The 25,601-nt window shown below is 33.4% G+C and overlaps 1 protein-coding gene and 1 pseudogene across 1 annotated transcript; one reads left to right on the forward strand and one right to left on the reverse strand.

Annotated features, from left to right (window-relative positions):
• The first annotated feature begins 1,427 nt into the window (after window positions 1–1,427).
• On the forward strand, window positions 1,428–3,983 carry LOC120185083 (annotated as a pseudogene).
• An 83-nt stretch (window positions 3,984–4,066) lies between these two features.
• On the reverse strand, window positions 4,067–6,526 carry LOC120185009 (metal tolerance protein 1-like). Its single transcript, XM_039189347.1, has 2 exons — window positions 6,368–6,526; window positions 4,067–5,323 (listed from the first exon to the last, which is right to left on the reverse strand). The coding sequence occupies exon 2, from the start codon at window positions 5,321–5,323 to the stop codon at window positions 4,088–4,090; it is 1,236 nt and encodes a 411-aa protein (XP_039045278.1). The 5' UTR covers window positions 6,368–6,526; the 3' UTR covers window positions 4,067–4,087.
• Window positions 6,527–25,601: the final 19,075 nt, after the last annotated feature.

The raw sequence follows: 25,601 nt of genomic DNA on the forward strand, positions 1-25,601 counted from the left end.
TAAAGATTTGAAGGAATAAAATTAAACAAAGGCTTTAAAAAATTAATAAATTAACCGATTGTTGATTTGAACAATCAACTTGAATAATCAAGCATTTTATGCTAAAATTCAAGTCAGATTGTTCTCTAATTAAATCTAATATGAAAATAAACCTAAAAATTGATTTTGATATGATAAAAAAATTGATCCCATACTATAGGATACTTTTTATTGAGTCAATAGGTTAACACCTAGCTCAGATGGATGTCAATTTGTTTTAGCAAAAAATGACAAGTTTAGAACGTATGAATAGTCAAATAACTATTTTGTAACTTTTAATAGTAAAGAGACTCAATAAAATAATATTTTATAGTTGAGGGATCATTTTAAAAATTTTACTAATCAACGGACTCAATAAAGCAACACCATATATTCAGAAGTTCATATGTATACTTTACCCTTTATTAATTGTACTCACTCTAAAACTATTTCTATCCAATGATATACAAAATAAATATATTCTTAAAAATATTTTAAACGCAAGATTGTATTAACAGTCATTAATTTAATTAATTTTTTATTAATGCTAGGTTTAATACAAAAATAAATGTCTAAACTATACTCAAAATTTACTTTTGGTGCCTTAAGAATTTTTTTTTCAAAAATAGATGCTTAATGTTTTCTGTTTACATTTTTATGTGTCAACTGTTAAGAAAAATATTCAGTGATATGTGTCATATTTATATACTTTTATATTTTTAAAAAATAAAATATTTTCTAAAAATATTTTTTCAAAAAATATAAATGTGACACATTTAATGATTTTTTAACAATAAGTATTTAATAATATAATGAAAAAAATATTAGACACCCACTTCCAATAAAATACTCTTTGTATAACAATAATTAATTTTAAATATAATTTAAACGCTGATTTGTATATAAGCCTCGATCCTAAGGGTCTATAGGAACGTTAATTTACCTAAAATTTCAATTGATTATTTAAAGAACCTTAAGCCTAAAAAATCTTAAGCAAGGTCAATGTTCGAATTTTGGTGTTTGTGAATGAAGAAAACTGGGTTGGGAGGGTCGCATTCGCCTCGACGGTACCCGATCTGGATTAGTCACTCAATAGATTGAATATCAATGAAGCAAGGTCAATGTTCGAATCTTGGTGTTTGTGAATGAAGCAAACTGGGTTGGGAGGGTCGCATTCGCCTCGACGGTACCCGATCTGGATTAGTCACTCAAAATAGTAGTATTTTGATAATTAAAAAAATTCGAGAAAACCAACAACCAGTTTATCTAGTGGGATGAGGCACTAGGTCTCTTAAGCAAGGTCAATGTTCGAATCTTGGTGTTTGTGAATGAAGCAAACTGGGTTGGGAGGGTCGCATTCGCCTCGACGGTACCCGATCTGGATTAGTCACTCAATAGATTGGATATCAATGATTAATTACTCGGACGACCCTTCCGTCGAGAACCGGTTGTCGACCAGTTTCAATGTCAAGACGGAGAAGGTTGCTAACTGGAGGGATTTTCTCAGAGTCCATTGCTACACTATTGAAGATCATGTTAAACAATGGCCTTCGAATCCCCCATCCTTCAGGTTAATATCATATTAATTAGCAAATATTTTTCTAGAATACATTACGCATTTAATCATTTATCTATCACTTTAGTCCCGTTTTAATCAAGGACGTAATTATTCTTCGTCCCGGGAGTCACTGTCCTCTATTTTTTCTATAAATTAAAAAATAAATAACTAAAAAATTATCACATCATCATTGAAAAATAAAAAAAAATTATCACATTAGTAATTTTTATTTTTTCTAACATCAAATGACCGAAACATAACGTTAGTGATAATTTTAAAAATAAATAATAATTACGTGATCAAAACGAAACTGTGAGAATAGATGAGTGACTAAATATATAGTTTATCACATTTCTTATGTTTTAACTTTTAGAGTAAACTACGTATTTAGTCACCCACCTATTCTCGTAATTCTATTTTGATCACCTAATTATTTCTTTTTAAAACTATATCTAACGTTATATTTTGATATCGTTTTGATCACCTACAATTAAAAACTAAAAAGAATTACCGACACAATAATATTTTTATCTTTTTCTCAATGATGATATGTTACTATTTTATGGTGATGCGGACTTCTAATAGTGGATAAATAAAACAAAATTTAAATGTAATAATGTTATGTATAATTTTAAAAAAATAAATAGTTAGTTGACCAAAATAAAACCACGAAAATAAGGGGGAATGATTAAATACAAAATCAAAATATAATATTATGTATAATTTCTATGTTACAGGAAGGATGTGGTCGAGTACTACAGTAGCATGAGGGATTTAGTGTTGAGATCAGAGTTTCAAATCGCGATCGCATTTTCGGTCATTTCGTTTTTACCTCTAATGCGGCCATAACGGGCGCTACTGCAGTCGTAGCGGGCGCTATTGGGTGCTACTGCGGCCGTAGCAGGCGCTATTACGGGTGTAACGGAAGGCAGCGCTACCGCGATTTTGCGGGCGCTATCACAGTAGCGGAGCGCTATTTGAAACCCTGGCCGAGATTGCTAGAAGCCATATCCGAGAGCTTAGGGTTGAAGAAGGATCATATAGACAAGACACTAGGCAGCCATGGACAACATATGGCTTTGAACTACTATCAGCCATGTCCACAACCACCACTTACCAATGGATTACCAGGCCATACCGACCCTAATTTAATCACCATCCTCCTACAAGATGATGCCCCTGGATTACAGGTTCTCAGAAACGGCGAAAGGGTTGCCGTTAATCCCATTCCCAACACCTTCATCGTCAACATCGGCGATAAAATGCAGGTGAGTTTTAAAAGGCTATAATATTAAAATTAATCCCTAATATCTATCGAAATGGTCATTTTAATTTATAATTTTTTAAACATTTTGATTCCGAAGGTTTTATCTCGGGTGAAAAGAATTGAATAGTCATTTTATCTCTTATTTATTTTTGCTTTATATTACAAATAAGTATTTAATGTATATCATCATTTAAGTACCTAAAGTACTTTTTAATCAAAAATAAGTACTCAAAATTATATTTTTGATCAAAATAAACAAATATTTTTTTGATTAAAATAGGTATAGAAAGTATTCAAATTTTTCATCGAATACTTGAAATATTCTTAAACTAAAATCATGTCAACATTCTTAAAATTTAAATGAAAAAGATTGAATATTTTAAGTACATATTTTAACAAAATATACTTTAAATACCTATTTTAACCAAGAGTATTTTAAGTATTTGTTTTAATTAAAAATAACTTTAGATACGTAAATGAAAGGATTATATGTTTTAAATACTTGTCATATAATTTTTTTTTTAATATTTTTGCTTCCGATGTTTTATTTTAATGTAAATAATGTTAATCATTTGTTAATTAACGATTTTTATCTCAAAAATAATTTTTTTACTTTATGTCATGTCAATTTTACTCTAAAATGATATATAAAATTATACATTGACAGCCAAATACTAAAAAATATACTTTGAGATACTTATTTTTGACATGCCATTTAAAGTGTTCTTATTTTTGCCAACAACCAGTTGGTCTAGTGAGATTAAGTACTAGGTTCTTTAAGCAAAATCAGTGGTTCGAATCCTGACGTTTGTGAATGGAACAAACTGAATTAGAAAGATTACCTTCGCCTCTACAATATTCGATCTGGATTAATCAGTCAATAGATCGGATATCAGTAAATAATTAAAAAAAAGTGTGCTCCATCAAGCTTTTGTGAACTGCAACAGAGAACGAATCTCCATCCCTACTTTCTACTGTCCCTCGTCGGACGCTTTGATAGGCCCTGCAATGGAGTTGATCGACGATGACCACCTGGCAGTGTATCGATGTTTTACCTATGGCGAATTCTACCACAAGTTTTGGAAGAGGGGGCTTGCTACTGAATGCTACCTGGACATGTTCAAAACTTCTATTGCTTAATCATCTCATAAAGTTGATTACCCAACCTGATGAAACATTTCTACAAATAAATATAAACGAATGGTTCACGAACAGTTTACCGAACACTCTGTTCATTTATTCATTTATTGACGCTCTATCTGAATAGTCACATGACTGATATTGTATTCTCTCCTGATGTAATCTACAACCTTGTTCAATACCATGTCGGCATTAGCTTCACGCTTAACTAAGACATGGCAAGCTAATAACACCTTACCAACAGTTATGGCCCAAATGTGCAGTTCATGTACCGCGACCACCTCGTCCATCTCGCATAAACCCTTCTCGAGCCTTGTGGCGTCGATTTCCCGGGGCGTGCTCTCCATGAGAACTTCCAAGATGTTTCGCAGCATCCTGATGGTTGTTCCCAATACGATAACGGAGAATATAAGGGTGCATATCAGATCGATTATTTTCCACTCGGGTTTCCACCATATAATTGCTCCACCAATCATCACTCCAATGCTCTGTATGGAATCCCCTAGGACATGAAGATAAGCCCCTTGTATGTTGATGTTTCTTTCCTTCTTTTTAGGTTCTCCGCTTTCTGGCTTTTTTTCGCAGTCCGAGTATGTCTTAAGCAGAGGCACTCGATGGTCAGGTTCAGCTTCTTGAGTATCATGATGCTTATCGGGTAGCTTAGAATTTGAACCAAGATGATGTGAAGTTACACTAAATCCATGATTATGCGGTTCAGTGCCATGTCTATGACTGTGATTATGGTGGTCGTGATCGCTCCCGCCATGGCCATGACCATGGTGATGCCCATGATCATGGCCCAGAATGAGAGCCATAGCAATATTAACCACAAGGCCAAATGCGGAAACCATGAACATTAGAAAGCCTTGAACTTCACCTGTACCGTGAATAAGTCTAGCTATGGCTTCGTAAACAAGGATGCCGGCTAGAAGCCATATCATCTGGATGGAAACGAGGGCACCGAGGATTTCAACCCTGAAGAATCCGTAAGTTTGACGTGGAGTCGCCTCCCACCCCGATGCCCAAAGAGAGAACAAGGAGATTGCAAACGCCGCAACATCGGACAAGAGATGAGCTGCATCAGTTAAGATTGCAAGACTATTGGCTTTAATTCCTCCAGCTACTTCAACACTCATGAAAACAATACAGAGCACCACTGCTGTCAACAATTTCCGCATAGAGGCCGAACGTTCTTTTGCGTCTTTAGAAATGGTTTGAGCATCAGAAAACCCACATGCTGCACCTCCACAAATCGTACTTCCACCTACGCTCGTCTCTGCAGCTGGCACATCTCCTCTTATTTCAATTATTTGCCCTTGTTCCGAATTCTGCACTTCCATCTGAAAACAATATGAACAACACCGAGTACAGATAATTTATTAGCTCACAAACCGTAGAACAAAAAACCAAAATGAGATTGAATCAACAAGTTTAGCTAGATCAGTGTATTGTACAATAAAAAAGATGCTATATTCTCAGTTACCTGTTAAGAGGATACCGGAAACATCAAGTTACCATCTTTATCAGCGTCGAGTCATAAAAATACTAACGTTGACAGGGAAAATTGCAGAAATGCAGGTGACATGCAAAACATGGACCATGATAGGACATTTTGCGAAGTAGACAAGTTTTCATGGAGACTATTTGAAGGGCAATAACCGGTATGCTCGATTTAAAAGCATCCGATTCAATACACCTTGCGTAAGCATTTTTCCTTTCACTAAAATTTTGTGACTAAGATTCAAGAACACTACAGGATCAAATACAAACTCAGCAACAAACATCACAACTGCAGCCTATTTATTGGATCAGCAAAAGATTACAACAAGGCAATTCAATACCCAATACGACAAGCATCTTCCACGTACCGATGAATATACTCGAATATCCATGTATACATACATATACGATCGTAGCAGTTTTCGATTCTAGAATCAAACAAAGATCGGAAGAAATAGGTACTCAGAATCTAAATAGCGGTTCGCTATCCGAACAACGGCCTTTATATATCGGTAGCGGTTTCTGCATGACGACAATAGCACCCATTGTTTATGCAATCGCGATGAACGCATTGCGACCAACAAACCGGAATTTAAATCCCTGATTCAGATTCAATTTAAACTAAAAAACATCACCTCATTACTACATTAAGAACAATAATTTTCAATAGAACCGGTTGAATAATCGAATAAAAGAAAATGGATTTGCCTCGTTAAGCGGCTCTTCATTATCGTTTTCAGTTACTGCCTTCTCGGAAGAGTAAAACCCAAAGAGCAAATTAAAAATTTATATTCTTTTTGCTATCTTGCAGATTACAAAGAAAACCCAGATTCCAGACATGTTCGATCAAGAAAATAAAAAGGGAAAAGAGAACAAAAAGATACCTTTGATTGGAATAAAAGGAGAAGTAGCAGTGGTTGATGGCTCCTTTAGCTTCAATGAAAGCAAAAGAGCTATATAGCTTGAAGGCGAATGAAACTTAGGCGACTCTAAGCTTCAGAAATTTCCCAGTAATTTTATCTTCGCCGCCTCTTTGGAATTCTCTAGTGATCTTCTATGAATAAAAATCCAGACCAAGAACAAATTATTTTTTATTAGATTGTAATATATTAAAATAATATTTATTGAAAAGACCTTTTTAGGGTAAAGAACGTAAATGATATATTTTTAAACAAAATTAAAGAATAAAAAATTAATCAGATTTATAAAAAAAAAACACAACTCTTAAATAAAAAAGAAAAAAAAATTAATTCAATATTTTTAATCATTTGATAATAAATATTTAATTATTATTATTATAATCGTATTGAACTTAACACCTTTAAAAATAATAATTATCTCTTCAGGCATTAAATTATTTCATTCATGCAAAAGTAAACTAAATTAAATTGACATTTGATTAAGTAAATCCAATTTCAGTTGTATGATGTTTAATGGAACTACAAAATTGACTAAATAATAGAGCAGCACGTGTTGCAAAGGGGTATTATATACCCATATATCATTGGCCTTTTTATTCTAAGTGTAAAATTCATAAATCATCACTCGGGTTTCTTCTCATTCTTATTTTGATCAGTTAAGTTTAAAAATTTCCAATTTAATAACTAAATTTTATACATTAAATATTTTAATCATTTCGTCGTTAACTTTATAACAATATTATGACATGGCCTAATATTATTGCCAACCTTGGCCTCATGTCTTTGACAAACAACAATAATACATTTAATTAAAAGATAACAAATTTAAAACTTTTACGTGGAGAGAATCGACTATTTTCTTCGCCGTCATGATGAAGTTATTGAAATACAACAAGACTGTGATCACCCTCCAAAGTCGATACGTCAATTACAAAGCGGTGATCGTGAAATCCTTCGACGAAGGGACCCACGATCGCCCCTATGATCATTATTTAAGTAAGGTTATCTGCAAGGATTCTACCAAGAAAACAACCAAGAAGTCACACGTTAAGTGTTTTGACAACATGATGGACCTAGACAGGGTAAGTGAGGTTGGTCGTCCTTTTAAAAAATTTAAATTTTTATATATTTTAGATACGTTTATATTTTTTTATTGGAAATCTGTTTTCAACTCCTAAAATTTTATAAGTTTTATAAGTTTAAAAGATGTAAAAAAAATATGGATTACATTTAGTGACAGATCTAAAAATATTTTTAGAGTAGACAAGTATATGTTAATAACATAATATTTTTTAATAAAAATATATATAAATAAAATTTCAAGATGAACACAACCATTGAAATAGGTAACTACGTACCTAAAAAAAATTAAATTTCGTACTAAACATATGTTGGTGTGAGTTTTGAAGATGGATGAGAGAGAGGTTGAAAATGAGTCAGAAGAGATTAGATCGGTAGAATTAAAAATAAAGTGTAAAAAATGAGAGTTAAATTTATTATTATATTAATTTTATTAATTATAAAGTCATCTCCATTAATTTTTAACACAAAATGGCCGACATGAGTTATTTTTAACATAAAATGTGTTATTGATAAAGGGTTAGAATTAGGACCAAACAAATACGAAGTGTAAAGGTTGGGAGCTTAATTTATTAGGCACAATGATAAAAAACATGTTTAATGTTAGATTAAATAGCCATTTTGATTAAGAATGACAATAGGTCGGGTTATGGTAGGGTTTTTGTCAACTCGATCGGATCCAAAAATTTTATATCATACATCCAACCTGACCCGATCCGAAAAATATATCCTCCACTCGTATTTGACCCGACCTGATTTTTTAGAGTAAATCTAACCCGACCCGGTATAAATTAAGGATTTAATTAAAATAATGATAATTTTTTAAAGAATTATAATATTATCCTTGGGTCGGGTCAGGTCGGAGTTTTTTCACCCTCCACCTAAACCTGACCAGACCTAACCTGACTTCACCCCTTAAAAAATTGACCCGAACCCGATTTTTTATAGAAAAATTCAACTCGGTCAGGCTAGAAGCCAACAGATGCGGGTGATATTGTCATCCCTAATTTTGACTTTTTTTGTGAATATTTTGATCCTCAATGTTTCATCTTGGAACAAAAAGGCTCCTCCATAGATGGAAACGATTAACACTCTAAAATAAAAATTGTTTACCCTAAAAATGAAACATTAAAGGAGAGGGACAAATACTAAAAAATAATAAAGATCAAATAATTATTTAGTTAAACATTAAAGGCCTAATAACGGTGTTTGTTAGCAAAAACACCACTAATGTCTAGACAAACAGCGGCATTTATTTAATAAACACCACTAAAATATGAGTATGTTGCAGCGTTTGTCAAAAAACGCCACTAAAGTATGAGTTTTTAACGGCATTTTTCTAAAAATGACACTATAGTATTGTTTTGTAGCGGCGTTTGTTGAAAAATGCCACTAAAATATGGCTCTGTAGCCGCGAATATAATAAAAACGCGATTACAGTATTAGTCTGTAGCGGTGTTTTTGTACAAGCGCCGTTAATGTTTACCATTTTGTGGCATTTCACCTTAAAACGCCGCAATATCTATAAATTTAGTGGCGTTTACTTTCAAAATGTCATTGTATACGCCGCTATAGATCAATTTTGCTGTAGTGAGGGTAAAGTACACAAATAGTCCCCGACTATATAATATTATTTTATTAAGTTCATTGACTATTAAAAGTTACAAAATGATCCTCTGACTATAGGGAGTGACTTTGTTGAGTCCCTTGACTACTAAAAGTTACAAAATGGACACCCAACTATTCATTATGTTCCAAACTCATCTTTTTCCGTTAAAAAATTAACAATAGTTGAGTTGTACATTAACCTGATGAATGAGATATGATAAAATATGATCTCATAATCTCAAATGACTATTATATCTCAACCAACATGTTAACGTCCAACTCAAACGAACGACTATTAATTTTTTAACGAAAAAGACGAGTTTAGAACATAATGAATAGTCGAGTAACCATTTTGTAATTTTTAATAGTCGAGGGACTCGACAAAGTAACTCTCTATAGTTATATTATCATTTTATAACTTTTAATAGTTAATAAATTTAACTACGCAACTTTTTATAATAATAGGAAGATATTTTATAATCAAAGAAATATATTTTATAATTAGATGATCATTTTGTAAATTTTAATAATCAAAGAATGATATTTTATAATCAAATAATTATTGTATATATTACCATTTAAAAAATTTGAACCAATCCTCCACTCCAAGTAGGGGTGTAAATGAAGCGAGCTTGAACGAATAAGGTTATGTTCGTGTTCGTTTATTTATTTTTTGAAGGTGTTCGTGTTCAGTTCGTGTTCATTTAAATTTGCAATATCGTGTTCATGTTCGTTTATTTATTTTTGAAGGTGTTCATGTTCGTTTATTTATTGTTCACGAACATGTTCATTTAATGTTCACGAACGTGTTCGTTTATATGTTCATGAACATGTTCGTTTAATGTTCGCGAATGTGTTCGTTTATATGTTCACTAACACGTTCATGAACATATTCGTTTAGCGTTTATTTAGTGTTTGTTTATCGTTCGTTTATTTATTCAATTTTTAATTTCATTTGCAAGCTAAAGAAAAATGATAAAATTATGCCACTGATGCTTAAACTCCTTAAAATTCATAGTGTAAAATGCAACTTTTATCATATGTTCTATTTAATCCTTATCTTCATCAATATTTAAAATGTAAAAAAATGAAAGGAAACGGAGAATCGGGTAAACGGGTATGTTCATGAACATAAATGAATGAGTTAATAAACGAGTTCATAAACGAGTTCATAACGAGCTTGTTCATGAACATAAACGAGCCAAACACACATCTGTTCGTGTTCATTGTTTATTAAATAAACATAATTTTTTTTGTTCATGTTCATTTATTTAACTTAACATAAACGAATGTTATACAAACGGTTCACAAACAGTTTATCGAATGCTCTGTTCATTTTCACCCTAGCTCCAAGTATGGAATTGAGAGGATTCATCTATATCTGTGCACTACACTCACCGACTTGCAAACAAGGATACGTTGATTTGATCCTCCACCTGAAAATGAAATGTATATAACATTAAAAAGGGATAAATTTACAAAATTTTAAGAAGATATAAATTTAGGGGAGAAAATATATTATTAATTAAAAATATAACATTTAATTTTAAATACCTTTTTCTATTTAGGTATTTAAATTTTCTTTTGATTAATTCAGGTATTTAACATTACAATTGTTATCGTTTTAAATACTTCAACAGTAATTGATGTTAAAAAAGTCTGTTAAATGACACATGTCTCATTCAAATAACTTTTATTTTTTTGAAAAATGAACTAAAAGTACTTGAAATGTTATTATACTTTCAAAACCCTGATTTTTCTAAAATTGTAAAAAATTTCAAACCCGTAAATTAGCCATAAAATACCTAACCCTAAAATTATCATCTCCTTTGTCGACCACGGTCATCGCCGCCATCGTCACTCTTGTCATCTCCCTTGTCGGTAGTTGTCATCCTTGTCGTTGAGATAGCCGTCAGAGTCTTCGTGTATCACGATTTGCATCCATTTGATTCATTGGGTTTATCATCGATTGGGTTTTTCGGGTGTCTGTTCGTCAGGTGGAGGTGCGGTCGGGTAGGTTCAGTTGATGACAAAATTGATGGCCAATGTGGATATAGGGATTGAAATTAGGGTTTTCAAAGTTTTTGAGATTTTTTAAAGTTTTTTATTTTAAATAAAAAATTTTAAAATTATATAAATGAGACACATGTCACTTAACATAATATTTTAACGATTGTTACGATCGAGACATTTAAAATGATAACATTTGTAACATTAAACACTTGAATTAATCGAAATAAATAAATAAATAAATAAATAAATATATATATATATATATATATATATAATTTAATATTTTCTTATATTAAGTCATAATAAAAAATAATTATATAAAAACTTGAAATTTTCGTATCTCTCTCTACGCATGCATGTTCCCACTGGCTCTACACCCGTATTGTTTTGCATGTAAACATTGGGTAGTACTAATAACCTCATAATTTCGATGGCGACCTTCGTTTGGCTGTTGATAGAGAGTCCTCATATGCCGACCCTTAGGCTAATTCTACTGTACGAGATTTTAATATAAAGCTATAAAATTGTGCTATCAGAAATGTTAATATTTTCATAAGAGCGTCATTTAAAATGTTATTTTTTACCGGAAATGTTAATTTCGCTACTTAAAATGAATATTTCTAATATTAAGTAATTAAGTATAGTTAATGATATTCACAAATGATTATGCCGAAACAAATGAAATGTGTATAAGTAATAAAAGGAAATGTCATGGCAAAGGAAAATGGTAAAGATAACAAATAAATGAAAAAAACTTGATAATTCTCTCACGGGAAACTACTTCAGGAATGAGTGATGGAGAATGATTTAAGAATGCTAAAACTTATCTCTCTAGCAGATTTAATCTATCTAACTTCACTTGCTCGACAGGGTTTGCTGAAAGTGCTCCCGTTATCTCTAGTTAAAGGAATCTAACATAATAGAATGCCACGGTATCTCATCTCAGTCTCAGCAATGGCAGCCTACACTATTGATAAAAACTACCCCTTTTAGTCGTTGAAATCCTATCTTAGTCTCTCTCAAGTACTAAGGTGGTGTTTGGTTCGTTGGAATGTTTCTGAGGGAATTGGAATCTGTGAAGGAATTGGAATCTGTCAGGAATTGAAATCCAATTACATATTTTGTTAGGTTGGCAGGAAATTGAATTGGTATCTAATTCCATATTATGTTTGGTTGGCAGGAAATTGAATTGGAATCCAATTCCATATTATGTTTGGTTCGTAGACATGTTAAATGAATTTGATTTCAGTAATGTAAAATGACAGGATTGCCCTAAATTGTTTTTTTGCTTATTTTTAGTTTGTTTTATAAATTACATCTAGCAATATATTATAAAAATTTTTAAAAAATAAATTTTAATTTTATTGATTGATTATTCATTTCAATAAATTATAAAAATCATGCTAATAAACATCATAAGTTAAAATCATCCCAATTAGGGATGGTCATATGTTGGTTTTTGGTCCACCCGACCCGACCCGAAAACAAGGGAACCTTCATCCGAGACCAGACCCGACAAAAATAAAGTTTCACCCGACCCGACCCGACCCGAATATATGAATTAGAAACCCGACCCGACCCGAAATAATAAAAAAATATTTTTATTCAATAAAAACAGTGACTTAATTGAAAAAATATATATAGAGAGAGGTATTATTGTAATTATTCCTAAATATATAAGGTAAAATTATATATTTTTTTGGGTCGGGTTGGGTCGGGTATTTTTCACCATAAACCCGAACCTGACCCGACCCGAATATCACACTTAAAAAAACCCGACCCGACCCGAATATATGAATTAGAAATCCGACCCGACCTGAAATAATAAAAAAATTATTTTTATTCAATAAAAACAATGACTTAATTGAAAAAAATTATATATAGAGGGATATTATTATAATTATTCCTAAATATATAAGGTAAAATTATATATATATTTTCGGGTAGTGTATTTTTCACCCTAAACCCGAACTCGACCCGACCCGAATATCACACTTAAAAAAACCGACCCAACCCGACCAAAATAAAGTTTCACCCAACCCGAACCGAATATATGAATTAGAAACCCAACCCGACCCGAAATAATAAAAAAATATTTTTATTCAATATATGAATAAGTTACCAAAAGATTGATGAGGGTAGTATGGTCAAATTTCAATTCCCTCCAACAAGGGAATTGAATTCCATCATACAATGGATGAAATTCGCTTTCCCTCATTTGATGGAAAGTTGAAGCCATGAGGGATTCCAATTCCCTTGGAAAACTTGAACCAAACATGGGAAAGTGGTGGAATTGGATTCCAATTCCCCCTAATTCCAAGGGATTCATGCGAACCAAACGCCATCTAAGGGATTAGGATATATCATTACTAGGTCAGTTCAAAGCTTAAGAAAATACTATAGCCCATTGCTTATGCGGATCTTTCTTGTGTTTATCTCGAAGACTACAAGTATTATTAGCTAAGTTTCTCTCGAACACCTAGCCTTCATCTAAGTATTATTAGCTAACTTTCATTTTTCCAAAATTATACATAACGTTTAGTTTTTGTTTCATTTTAGTATCACGCCATTAAAAATTTAACGGACGGGCTGACATAGCATAACTCTGGTGGACAGATGACCACTCCAAATGGTGGACCACAAGATAATGATGATTCGACCAACATAGTCTAGTGTTACGCCCATCAAACGGTGGACCATATAGATCGAAGGATGAAGAAATCAAAGAGTTCATTGTCGAGTTGGAGAGATTGAGTTGTTTTATGGTGAAACGGAGGCTGGAATCACATTCAAGGGGTCAAAAAGGTGTTGGTTGGAAAGTTGGGGCTTCATTGACCGACAGATGTAATAACCAACAATCGTAGACGCGACGACTAGTGAGGTTGTCCATTAAGTTTTAATGGTTGGGTACTAAAATGAAACAAAAACTAAACGTTAGATATGATTTTAAAAAATTATCAATCATCCATAAAAGAAAATCATCCCAACGTAAATCCATGCAATACAATCTGCATATGCTCAAAATTTTCCTCCAAACTCTCTTGGAAAACGAGTACTTAACAAAGACATGACTCTGAGACTCCATACCATCCCCAAACAAAACACACAGTCTGTCTACAACAATCCCAAACCAAACCATCCTATCCATAGTAGGATATCTGTCCAATAAAACTATCCAAGCAATGACAAAAAACTTCGGTATATGAAAAAGAAACCAAATAAGTCTATGACATTTCACCTTATCCCTTGGAACTCTAATGTTGTTCCAAATCCACTTACAACTAATTGTGCTCCAATCTAGACCAATTCCGAACAGGACTCACGCCTTGCACCTCCGCTTCAAAAGCTTTCCAAGAATCCAACTAAAATGAGTTTTGCACTCTAATTGTCAAAAACAAACACTTTTAAAAACATATCCTCAGCCAAGTCACCCAGAGAGAGCCTTCACCCGTAAGGATCCTCTATAATAGCATCCAGTGACACACCTTACCCCCAACAAAGAAAAATCTTTAAACCCAGACTCTCTTTAGACTTTAACAAATAGATCTAAACCTAGCTTATCCGAGTCCCTTTAGCAGAGACATCTTACCCCTTTCAGAAAATCTCATACAAATCTTTTCGACTTGAAGAATCACATCCTTTGGTAACACAAGTTGCCTTCTCTAATAGTTAAAAATACTAAACAACACAGCCTTAATCAATTGTTACCAACTCCCCATAGCTGAGCTTTGTATTAGACCACTCAGTCAGCTTGCCTCTAATCTTGTCCAACAAAGAAAAACAATCATTATAAGTGAGCTTCCTTGTGACTAGAGGTACCCCAAGATACCTAATATGCAAGGCACCTTTCCTAAACTCTGTGGCAGTATGAATTTGCACAACTTCACTCTCAACCAAACCACTAACAAATAGCTCAGTCTTAGCAACACTCAACTTAAGACCAACCATATCATAAAACAACTCCAAAACACTCAAAACTCCTAAAACAACATTTAAAGACCCATGATAGAATATCAATAAGTCATCATCAAAGCATAGATAGGTTAAAGGAATCCTTCTACACTTTGGATGAAACCTAAACACACCATTAGCAACAACAATATCTAACAAAGTAGACAACACATTCATCACCATCACAAAAAAATAAGGTGAAAGTGGGCCACCCTACCTTATCCCCTTTTCAACCCTAAAATATCCTACCAAGCTACCATTAAAAGAAACTGAATACCTAAGGGTAGTGACACAAACCTTTACCCAATCACGAAGGTTATCAGGCAACCTTAAAGCTTCAAGCACTGTCAATAAAAACTCCAAATTTATAGAATTGAAAACCTTCTATAAATCAATCTTGACAGCACAACGAGGAGACATGGACTTCTTCGTATACCCCTGCCCATCTCCTGAGCAAGCGAAGTGTTGTCCACTATGCTTCTACCTTTGAAAAATGCAGATTGACTTATCGAGATCATACTCGAGAAATAACCAAAATCATGCTTACAAGAATTCTAGTGATAGTCTTGTATACAATCGAACAACACGAGATTGGCCTAAACTCTCAAGCCATACAAGAATTCAAAGCTTTTGGAATAAGAACAATGGTCGTAGCATTAAAGGTGGGAAGCAACCAAGATTCACTGAAGAAATACCTAATAGCATCCAAAAAATCCTTTTTAATAATATCCTACGAAGCCTTAAAAAACCAAGCTGTGTAATCGTTCGTGCCTGGGCTTTTATCATTGCCTTGCCGAAATAAAGCATCCTTAATCTCAATATAAAAACCTCACTACCCAAATCCTTCACTACCTCATCTAACAACGAATAATTCAGTAACCCATTAAGATCATCAACAGAACAACCCTTGACACTTGGGTCAGCAGACCCAATGAGATTGGTATAAAAATGAACCATCTCTGCAAACATATCTTCAAAGGTTTCGAGCCTATTCCCATTATCATCCTTTATTATTCGAATAATATTCTTCTTCCTATTACCCTCGATAATAGAATGAAAAAAATAAGTACACAAATCACCATCATGAACCCAATGAGCTTTGGCACGCTGCTTGTAAAATTTAACTTCAGCCTCTTCTAACTCCAATAACTAAGCTTGCACCAAACTCTCCTCACCCAATCTATTATGATCAACATGGTTAAGATTATAAACTTGAAGTTTCTCCAGTTCCACCCGTTTAACCTCAAATCTAGTTGAAATGTCAGAATAATGTATCATATTAAGCTCTCTCAATTTAGGCTTAAGTCTTTTTAACTTACAAAACAAACGTTTTATCGCATTACCTGAAGCTTCCTCTTGCATTGAAACCCTCACAACATCTTGAAAATTAGCATGAGCGTCCAACAATTAAAAGACTTAAAAGGTTTAGGCTTATTAGAATGAACCTCTTTATGAAACCAAATCAAGCCAGAACAATGATCTAAAACACCCTGAACTTTAAATTCAAAAAAAGAATTGGGAAACAAAATCATCCATTGAGCATTAAACAACACTTGATCAAGCTTCCATGCCAAAAACCTTCCTCTTGCTTATTAGACCAAGTGAACAAGGGAGCCAAAAAAGAGTGATCCACATGCCCAAGATCTTCCAAACAGCTTTGAAAATCTTCCATGTTAGAAGTAGGATGAGGACCCACCCTAAAAAAATACCCCTCCAAAAAAGGGTGATCCACATGCCCAAGATCTTCAAAACTTCTCTATTTTGAAAATGATATTGGAATCCTTATAATCACCAAAGCAACATCTCCAACAACCACCTCCAACTCCTTAAGATGAGTCCAAATACCCCTCATATCCTTTCCCCTATTACAACCGTAAACTACAGTGATAATAGTCTTCTTACCCAACATTATACCAAGTATAGAGATAGCCTGATCAGAATCCCTAAAACACTTAAGTTCAAATCATTCTTCCAAAAAATCCATAATCTCTCATTATCAACATGAGCATAATTAGAACAACAATTCCAATCTATAAAAAACTTAAAAACAAGAGCATCAACATTTTGTACTCTAATTCGAGACTCCATCAAATAACAACCTCCACTCCAAGTTTATTTACTTATTCATCACCTTTATTTGCTTAAGGGGACTATTAAAGCCCTTAACATTCCAAAAACACACTGCCATCGATAGCAGCCTCATGAACCACCTTAACTTTTTCCATATGCTCATTCTTCCTAACTTTTAGCTCATTCAACAATACAACAACTCCTATCGAAGCTGCTCGAGTCTTCCTTGGACCATCCAAAGCTATAACACCACCTGTAACTTCAAACCTATTCGTTGAATCACAAACAACCTTATTCTCCTTAGCCTTACTCTTAGATTTCTTCCTCTGCAACATAGAATCTTGTAACATAGGGAAATCCTTACTGAAACCTTCCTCTTGCTACACAACCACTTCTTAATCATTCACACCACCTATAGCTTCCAAAACCTCTACTACCAAATCTTCACTCAAAACCTTAACACCCAAATTACTAATCATCACTGCATCACCTTCATTAATTGGAACATAAGCAATATTACTAACCACCACTTCAACTAGAACAGAAGCAATAATAGGTTCAACCTTTTGAGCAACCCATTCATTACCAACAACTGTTTGAACCTTAACCTTGAGACCTCACCCTCTAAAACACAAGGGGAAGTATCTATAATGGCGCCCTTCATCTTTCAGACATGAGTGTCCTACTTCATCTAATGCTTCGACTTATCCATACAAACCTTATCACTATGCCAAAAAATTTTACAATGAGAACAACAATAAGGCATCCAAGGAACTGCAACATAAATCTAAACCGAAGAGTCATCCTTCAAGACCACTTTCATTATTTCAGGAATACTATCCCCAACCCCAATCTTCACACACACTTTTACAAACTCCAATCGCTCCTTCATCGTAGTGATAAAATCCATATACAACGAAACACCAACTGCACTAGCTATGTAGCTCAAATCACATATAGAGTAAATCTTCAATGAGACATTGAACATATGAATCCACACTGGAATTTTTGGAATATCGAACTCTAACTTTTTCAAACTCGGTTCCCATTTCCTAAGAACAAGAGGCTTGTTTTGGATGTGTCAAGGCTCATTTTCGAGAACCCAATCCCTCATAGTTGCATTACCAAAAGAAAAAAAACAAATAAATTTAGTCTAGCCATACTAACATTCACTGGTGAGGCTTTCCCCCAAAGCGTTTCAGCAATCTGCTGCATAGATCCAAGGTTTGGAATCTATCCAATAAATTGCCCCACCACAACATACTTCCACTTTTCAATCCCTTCATCAAACACCGCTTGCGGAGGCTGAACTGTCGGAACCCCTTTACAAAGCACTAGTGAGAAGAAATCCAAAATTTGATCCTCTTCCCTCCCCAATCAGCTTCTTCCAATCAGGTTTAGTAGCTAGATTTGTGAAATTGAAGCCTAAACAAAACCTAACACCCAAATAGACAAGCAAAGAAAGACACCCACAACAACCCACCTAAATCTAAGCAAGAAATCGGGGAATAGCTAAGAAATCCCAGCACCCATTAGACCCGCTAATATGAGTTTAGAGAATTTTAAAACCGTGCGCCATTTTCTTTAAAAATGGTTAAATTTTCCGTTTATGTGCTTTACCCTTAATATAATAGAGATGATTTTACAAATTATCTATTAAACTTTAAACATTTTACAATGGTATTCAAATTATAATTTTATTTTAAATTTTTAAATATTTTATATCAATATTTAGATTATCATTATATTAATCTTTCATTAATGCATTGTTAACTATTGTGGGTATTAAAAATTAAACCTAGCATTCTAAAAAGTTAATCACTTTTAAAAATATTTAAAATTTAACTCGTAATATTCTAAAGAGAAAATAACCTCAGTGACCGAAAATGCCTTATAATATACGATTTTAACCAACTTTTTTTCGATTTGCCAAAATGACCAACAAAATCGCTACGCGAACTCTAATTTTTCAACTTAGTTTTCCAAATTCGCAACGCGAATATCCAGATTCGCAACGCGATTGTAAGATTCGCAACGTGATTTTGAAAAATGTGTTGCGATAGTTAAAATGTGTTGCGATAGTTAAAATGTGTTGCGAGAGTTTGAAAAACGTGTTGTTGCGATAGTGAAAAAGTGTTGCGATAGTGAAAAATCCAAAATAAGTTTACATTTTAACTATTCCAAATTCACGTGGAGTTTGAAACAATAAAGAATGTGTTGCGATAGTGTAAAAGATTCCCAAGCCATTTGTAAGATCTTAGTTTGAAACAATAAAGAATGTGTTGCGATAGTGTAAAAGATTCCTAAGTGTTTGCAATGCTCAATCCCACATAGTATTGGAAATACTATTGGGAATGGATATTTAAGGCTTGGATTTCCCACTTCCTTGTTGAGTGGAAGAGAACAAGGGGGACTCTCGCGCACCGCCGCCGCCGTCCCGTCCCGGGTCGTGGTCGTGGTCGTGGTCGTAGTAATACGTGTCTTCGACACGTCCGTGCAGATACTATCTTTTTAGAGAAAATTCTTAAGAAACAAATGCAATACCACCAGTCGTTGCGAATTTGGAAAATCGTAACGTGAACTTGAACTATCGCAACGAATTTGAAAAATCGTATTGCGATTTTGTATTATCACGTTGCGATAGTCAAAATCGCGTTGCGATACTGGAGATCGCGTAATATTTTCTCTATTCTAAAAATTCTTATCATAAAAATTATTTTAAAAATTTTCATCCAATTAGATATAATACTCTTAAAGAAAGCCACGTAATATTTCTTGCTAGTGGTCACATCATAAAAATCTAAAAAAAAAAATTAAGATGCTTTTTAAAAATTTATTAAAAATAATATAAATTTTAATTCTTAAATCATTTTACTCTTAAGTACAAAATATAAAATATCTCAAATAATTTCATTGGATGAACAGAAAAAGTCATTGTATGAAAACAATAACGGTAGAAAACATCAAGGGCGTGAAATAAAAAAAATTCAAATATTTAAAGTTAAAAAATGTTATATTTTAAGTATGTTTTTGGTAAAGTATACAAATGGTTACTGGTTATAGAATGTTATTTTGTTGTGTCTTTCAGTTATTAAAAGCTACAAAATAATCCTCATATTATAGAACGTTGTTTTGTTGGATCTTTTGACTATTAAAAGTTACAAAATGGTCACTCAATTATTCATATGTTCTAAACTTGACATTTTCTTTAAAAAAATTGATGTCATCTGAGTTGAACGTTAACTTGTTGATTGAGATATGATAAAATTATATTTTAATGATGTTTTCTGACACCATCGTTGCTTTCAAATACTGGCTTGACGATATAATGTTTCAAACACTGGCTCAACACCATAATGTAAATAAATACTCAATCCAAAAAAATACAAATCAAATGATTGTGAAATCATATTTTATCATATCTTAATCAATAAATTAATGTTTAGCTCAGACGACCGTCAATTTTTTAACGAAAAATAATAAATTTAAAAAATATAAATAATCAAAGATTATTTTATAACTTTTAATAATCAAAAGTTTAATAAAATAATATCTTATAATCACATGATCATTTATGTATAAAACATAAAATAATTATAAGATGTGGGGTGGGCCAACCGTCTTGAATGCAGATGGGGTAAGTTGTACAACTCAGAAAATCGTCAATTTTTAAAGAAAAATTATGAATTTAAAATATAAGAGTAATAAAAAATTATTTTATAACTACCAACAACCAGTTGGTCTAGTAAGATGATGCACTAGGTCCCTTAAGCAAGGTCAGAGGTTCAAATTCCGAGGTTTGCGACTGGAGCAAACTGGATTGGGAGGGTCCTCGCTTCTGTAGTACCCGATTTGGATTAATCGGTCAATAGATCAGATACCAATGATTAATTAAAAAAATATTTTATAACTTTTAATTATCAAAGAATTCAATAAAATAATATCTTATAATCGCATGACCATTTAGGTATAAAACTTAAAATAATTATGAGAGGTGGGGTGGGCCAACCGTGTTGAATGGGCTCAAGTTGAGCCGAAAGCCTAATAAAAGAAAAGAAATTCGGCTTCCTGTCTTATTCCACTTTTGTTTTCTTTTAGCAGTAGAGGTGGGAATAAAGATGTTTGCCTATCCAAATCTATAAAGGGTAAAATACGTATTAAGTACCTAAACTACTAGCTTTGATATGTTTTAACAAAATCATATTTAAAGTTTAATTTTTATTTCATTTTAGTATCTCTATTTAAAATTTAATGTTAAATTTTGAAAAAATTGAAAGTTTAGGTACTCAAATGGATCAAAACTAATGGTTTAGGTGATAACCGCGTTAAATTTTTAACGGAGGTACTAAAATGAAACAAAACTAAATGATGAGTATGATTTTGAAAAGAAAAATTAAAAATATTAAAACATGCAAAAACTGATAGTTTAGGTATTAAATGCTTAGTTTACCTATCGATAAATGTATTATACTAGTTTTTTATATTATTGTTGTACCTCCGCATGATCATTGAGCGTCTAGATTCCTGAAGAAACTTCTCTTCTCATCAAAGTCTCTAAAGTTCTTAAAAATCTTTTGAATTATATATCCTTCGGACAACTATAATTCTTTGATATGGCCAACGACATACGTATTCTATTAAAATAAAACTTGTTATATGACAATCATATTTATTTGTTCTATTAGCTTGCAGATAATTATCATAATTCTAGGTCACATGGTCATTTCGGTCGAAGGTATCTATGTATTCCCGTTTGTGTAGAAGGCAACTCGACACCCTCCGAAGTGTCTGGTAGGGTAGAGGTATCTTCTCCTTGGTAAAATTTCAACGCCCTCGGCTAATTAAATGAGACGGCTCATTTTATGACAACGCATTACAGGTTTCACAAAGGCATCTCCCCTCTTCTACAGAATTCTACAAGTGTGACCGAGGCATCTTCGCCTTGGTAGAAGCTGTGAAATGACATTCTTCTCGCTACGGAAAAGGCATCTCTATGCTCGTTGATGTAAATTGGAGGAACTCCAATTATTAGAGCGGAGGTTGTCTGACCCGTAGGTAAATTTCATAAGCCGTAAGCTTGGTGATACATGCATCACAAGGCTCACATCAAAGGAAGAAGTAATAATTCTTCCAAATGATTCACTCGTCCAAGCCTTGAAAAAGAAGACCAGGACAGCAGCAGACTTGCGACGACTTTTTGAATGAGATCCTGATCTTATTTGGTCAACATGTCTTCTGGAGATACAACCATCTGTCTCTTATCCTTCCAATGGTTCTTGAATCACATCAATCCGATATCAGGAACTCAAGATACGTTCATTTTAGTGAAGACAACGCATGCAGAAATTTCTATACGAAATTAATACGTGATCAGCACTTAAAAGAAACTCTAAAAGACCTTAATTGTTGGCACCACCTTCCCTTATTCATCCCCTTTATTCTTCATCGAGTCTAGAGCTTTCTAGGTTTGATTCTTCAACAAGAGCAACGTTCATTAACCCGCCACCGCTTCCTTATCACTTGGGTTGGAGACATTTCTACTCCCAAAAAAAGAATCTCCATGATTCTAGGGGTAAAGACATCTCCATATTAGTGGACAATGGAGGTATCTTAACTCGTCTAGTCGGTTAATGCGACAAAAATATTCTTCCCTTTGAAATATAACATAGACAACTTAACGCTTTCAGCTAGAGAGAAGACATCTCCACTATGAAAGCACGATGGAGGCATCTCAACGTCATGACAACACTCCTTCATAGCTTGTCCTGAAAACACCCCTTCATAGCTCGTCGCTTTCTCTTTGGCAAACCCAACGACGATGAATTTCAATTAACCAACCTTTGGGACGACCTTCTCAAATCTGTATACGGCCAACAACCACTTAGCATAACAAATAAGTCAAAAACAATTGGCCTCTCCTAATAATTGAGCTTGGAAGCAAAATTACGACAGCTCGACAACTGTACTTGGTCTCGTCCAAATACATTCCACCACCTGCTCCAAACTATTTCACTAGAACTATATAAGTTTTCCACAGAAATACTTAAAGGATTCAATTTAAGATCCTCCCACGAACAAACACAATGCGATTCATCTAAGGACACTCCACACGACCTCGGATACTCCTCAGTTGGAAATCTGACTAGATTCAATATCCAAATAACATTTTATCGAGCTTAAGCACATTTATGGGAATAAATGATTTGCATCAGTCTTTAACAGTTCATCCCTTTTGATTTGAACGGAGAATCAAAACTAATGGGTATGGAGTGGATTCTGATGTTTGGTTCCCGTCTCTAGGAGGAGGGAGGGGAGTAATAAGTAGAGAGTGATAGAATGGTTCTAGATGTCAATCTCACTCTTAATCTTGATTGAAAATTTTTATAGTGACATTCAGTATTGATGTCAAGTGTAGGTTATTATAACTATCACCAGATTCAGTAGATATGGTCGACTGACAATATATTTAACTATAGTAAGTCATGTAGACATATTAGATGTCATGTCAACAGGTTTTTCGAAGGGTGTTAGACCTTTGAGGTCTTTCTTCCGAAGATATTCTCTCGAGGTTTTGATTACAAATGAATTCTTCGAAAGTCTTGTTATGCATAGATTAATCTTGCGGCCAGAAACCCTTGTTTTCTAGCCTGGCTAATCCATATAAACATGAGTTCATTACTAGTCTTGGAATCCAACGAGCAAAGGACCATAAATTAAAGTGAACATGTTGGATTAAAAGAAAGCCAATTCCAGATGAACAAATTTAAACAACTTCAAGCATGAATATAAAAAATAAAGAATTTCAATTAAGGAATTAAAGTTCCAAATCTTTTACATATACAGTATGGCCGTAAGGGTCAAGAAGTTACGCTAAAACTAGTGTGAAACAAGGGTCTCGAAGCAGTGAAGGCCGTCGAGCTCAGGGGCGAATCGGGGAGCAGCAGCCCTCGGCTTTTTGTCGACGTTTGCTTGTTGGTTCTTCTTCATGTCTGGTTCAGACACCAGCCTGCTAATCCCATCATGTTTATGAGTTGAAGAAGAAGCAAAGAAAGGCCTGAACGCCTGTCCCAAGAACTCAGCACACAGAGCATCAAAGGAGCTGAAGATTGAGTTCATGATTTTGAGAGGATTGTTGTGGAAGAAGAAGATGATGATGTTGGTTTGATTGTTGAGAGAGCAAAGGCGGTATATATAGCATAGGGAGAGTACATAAAGTCTTTGAATTGTTGAAAGATAAAGTCAAAGGCGAATTGGCTTGCCTTCCAAGTTGTTTCAGCTTGAGGGGCGACTCCCATTTTCAAAAACGTGCAAGTCAGGTCCTAGTGGGGGAAGGGAGGTGACGGGCGTCGTTTATTTTGACCAGACCACAATTCCAATGTCCTCCTTTCATATCTCATAACCCCCTAACAAAATATAATAAAATATACGGTAAACTACATCAGAGACCACCTAACTTTAGATGTTGTATAGTTTATACCTCTAAACTTTCAATTTTATCAATTATAGCACTGAACTTTGATTTTCGTTTCAATTATACCACTGGGCTATTAAATCGCTAATAGTCAGATTAAAACAACGTCTCTTTGGTGAGATTTATATGTTGGTATTCGTTAGCTATGTCATCATGTTGTTTAACGATTTAACAGTTAAGTGGTATAATTAAAACAAAAATCAAAGTTCAGTGTTATAATTGAAAATACTGAAAGCTAAGTGTATAAACGATGTAATACCTTAAGTTTGATGGTATTTGTTGTAGTTTACCCTAAAATATAGTAAGTCTTTGGTTTATTATAAAAAAACATTTTAAAATATAATTTTTTTTTAATTTTAAATAATTAAACGCTTGGATAAAGTACACAAATGATATCATGACTATAGGATAATGCTTTACCGAGTCCTTTAATTATTAAAAGTTATAAAATAGTCTCCTAACTATAGGGAGTTTTTTTGTTGAGTCCACCGACTATTAAAAGTTGCAAAATGGTTATCTGATTATTAATTACGTTCCCAACTCGTCGTCCATTTTCATTAAAATTTTGACAGAAATCTAAGTTGTACGTTAACATGTTGACTGAGATATGATAAAATCTGATATCATAATCTCAAATGACTATCATATCTCAGTCAACATGTTAATGTCCAACTCAGACAACCGTTAAATTTTTAATGAAAATGACGAGTTTGGAACTTAATGAATAGCCGAGTGAATATTTTATAACTTTCAATAGTCGATGGACTACACAAAGCAACTCCTTATAGTCGAGGAATCATTTTATAACTTTTAATGGTTCAAGAGAAAAATAAATCATTATCTTATAATCAGAAGATCATTTATGTACTTCATCTTAAAAACTTAAATAAGTAAAATATTATCTTTTAAATTCGTAACTAGAACTAAACAATTATCTATATTTTACCCTTAAACTTCAGCAGAGATGGGGAAATCGGCATGCCGTGTTGAAGAGAGGTTGAGTAA

This window comes from Hibiscus syriacus, unplaced genomic scaffold (genome assembly GCF_006381635.1).
Source record: "Hibiscus syriacus cultivar Baekdansim isolate YM2019G1 unplaced genomic scaffold, ASM638163v2 tig00112988_pilon, whole genome shotgun sequence".
NCBI classification, from domain to species: Eukaryota; Viridiplantae; Streptophyta; class Magnoliopsida; order Malvales; family Malvaceae; genus Hibiscus; species Hibiscus syriacus.

Coding starts and splice junctions, on each gene's coding strand:
- LOC120185009 (XM_039189347.1), bottom strand. CDS start 5,323: ATGGAAGTGCAGAATTCGGAACAAGGGCAAATAATTGAAATAAGAGGA.